At 58.9% G+C, this 1,635-nt stretch overlaps 1 protein-coding gene across 1 annotated transcript in view; it reads right to left on the bottom strand.

The window, feature by feature from the left end:
* Positions 1-1,635, bottom strand: part of IL23R (interleukin 23 receptor) — a 14,892-nt gene that overhangs the window by 12,052 nt on the left and 1,205 nt on the right. The window contains exons 3-5 of the mRNA XM_009320655.1: positions 1,443-1,566; positions 337-509; positions 5-150 (exon numbers count right to left, since the gene is read on the bottom strand). Of these exons, the coding sequence (XP_009318930.1) occupies positions 5-150; positions 337-509; positions 1,443-1,566 (443 nt within the window). The remainder of the gene's footprint in view (positions 1-4; positions 151-336; positions 510-1,442; positions 1,567-1,635) is intronic.

Below are 1,635 nucleotides of genomic sequence, written 5' to 3'. Positions count from 1 at the left end.
TAACATGCCATGCCGGGGCACCCGTGGCTTTGTGTCGCTCCTCACAGTGCACATTTTCCAGCAGTGTCTGCCTCCTCCAGCGGATGGTGGTGGTGGGAGGCGATGTCTCCGTTGTCTCGGCACCAGCAACTAGGGGCAGAGCGGGCACCACTGTGGGGAGAGCCGGGAAAGCATGGGTCGGGGGGCTGGCATGCCACGGGGGGGCTGCCCTCGCACACGTCAGCCACACCGCTCGTGCATGTCCCTAAAGTGACATCTTGGGGTGGTGCATATGGCATTGCACGGCCCCAGCACGTGGTGCAGCACGTGGATGGACAGATGGACAGACAGGCGTACCGAGCTCCTGCAGGTTGAGGCGCCGTGGGGCTGAGCGAGCAATGCCCAGCGCATTGCTGGCCTGCACCCACGCCAAGTAGTGGCTCCCGCTGTGCAGCGCACTCAGCGGCACCGGCAAGCCCGCAGGGAAGACATCCTCCTCCTCAGCATCCTCCGCTGCCACCGTCCCCACGCTGGGAAGCAGAAGGCAGCCCCGGTCAGAGCCCATCCCAGCATCACGCACCCACTGGAAAGGCGACCCCGGCTCTCGAGAGGTCACGGCTCGCAACTGGGGCACAGTCATCTCCAAAACTGGAGTTTGTCACTCCTAAAGCAAACTGGAAAGTAATTGCCTTTGGTTCTTGACATTTCTGTAGGGCATTTGCATTTTTGCTGTAGGAAGGGAACTTGCTCAGTTCTTTGTGGCTGCACGGTTCAAAGTTTGAACGCTAGCAAATTTAGGCAGGCGGTTAATCACTTCTTTTCACAAAGCCTTCGTATGAAGGGATTTAATGCGTTTACTTTAATAATTGAGTCAGACTAACTTTGAAAGCCTGCCAGTCTTGTGTCACAGGGGCTTCGGTCTCAGATGTGGCAGAAAGCATCCCAGGCTGGGTAGGAAGGGCTGTGGCACGCTGCGCAGCAGCCAGCACGCCTGCTTCAAGTTGAAGCTTTTGTACCCTGCTAGAGTTTCAGTTTCGGGGTACGGGCAGCATTAGGTGCACACCACCGGCTGCACCCTCTGCACACCCTTTAGCTTAGAGAGAGTCAATGCATCTGCAAAAAATGCATGGCTGTAATGCGTTGCAACATGATGCAATGTTTGCTGGGCCACTAATAGCACTGAGCGCATAAGGTCCATCCTGCAGAATTAAACCTGCAGTTTAATGTGCAGTTTGCAAGCAGGAGACCAGGAAGACATGAGCTTTAGAAAGCGTAACTAGGGCACGGCGCCCGCTCCCAGCCACCAGCAGCAGAGCAGCCCTGGTGTCACCTGGGTTTGTGGCCACCGTGCCCCGACCGCACGCCCTGCGCTGGCTCTGCCAGTTACCATGCTCCCTCCCAGCCCCGTCCGGCTCATCACATTGCCTGCCCCGCAGCCCCTCATCCCGCAGGGCCTTCCTTACCTGCGCAGGTGGAGGGTGTAATGGGTGCTCAGGTGGGTCGGCCGCCCCGCGTCCCACATGCACACCAGGCACCCTGAATGCTCGCGGATGGTGCAGGTCAGGTTTTTGGGGGGGTCCGGAGGGTCTGCGGAGGCAAGGTCAGGCAGAATGCATGGGCACCCCCCCAGCAGTGCAAAGCCCAGGCTGCTGCAAC

The sequence above is a fragment of the Pygoscelis adeliae genome, unplaced genomic scaffold, assembly GCF_000699105.1.
Source record: "Pygoscelis adeliae isolate BGI_AS28 unplaced genomic scaffold, ASM69910v1 Scaffold402, whole genome shotgun sequence".
In the NCBI taxonomy this organism is placed as follows: domain Eukaryota; kingdom Metazoa; phylum Chordata; class Aves; order Sphenisciformes; family Spheniscidae; genus Pygoscelis; species Pygoscelis adeliae.
The sequence above is the reverse complement of the archived record's forward strand: the minus strand, read 5'-3'. Positions and strand labels throughout refer to the sequence as shown.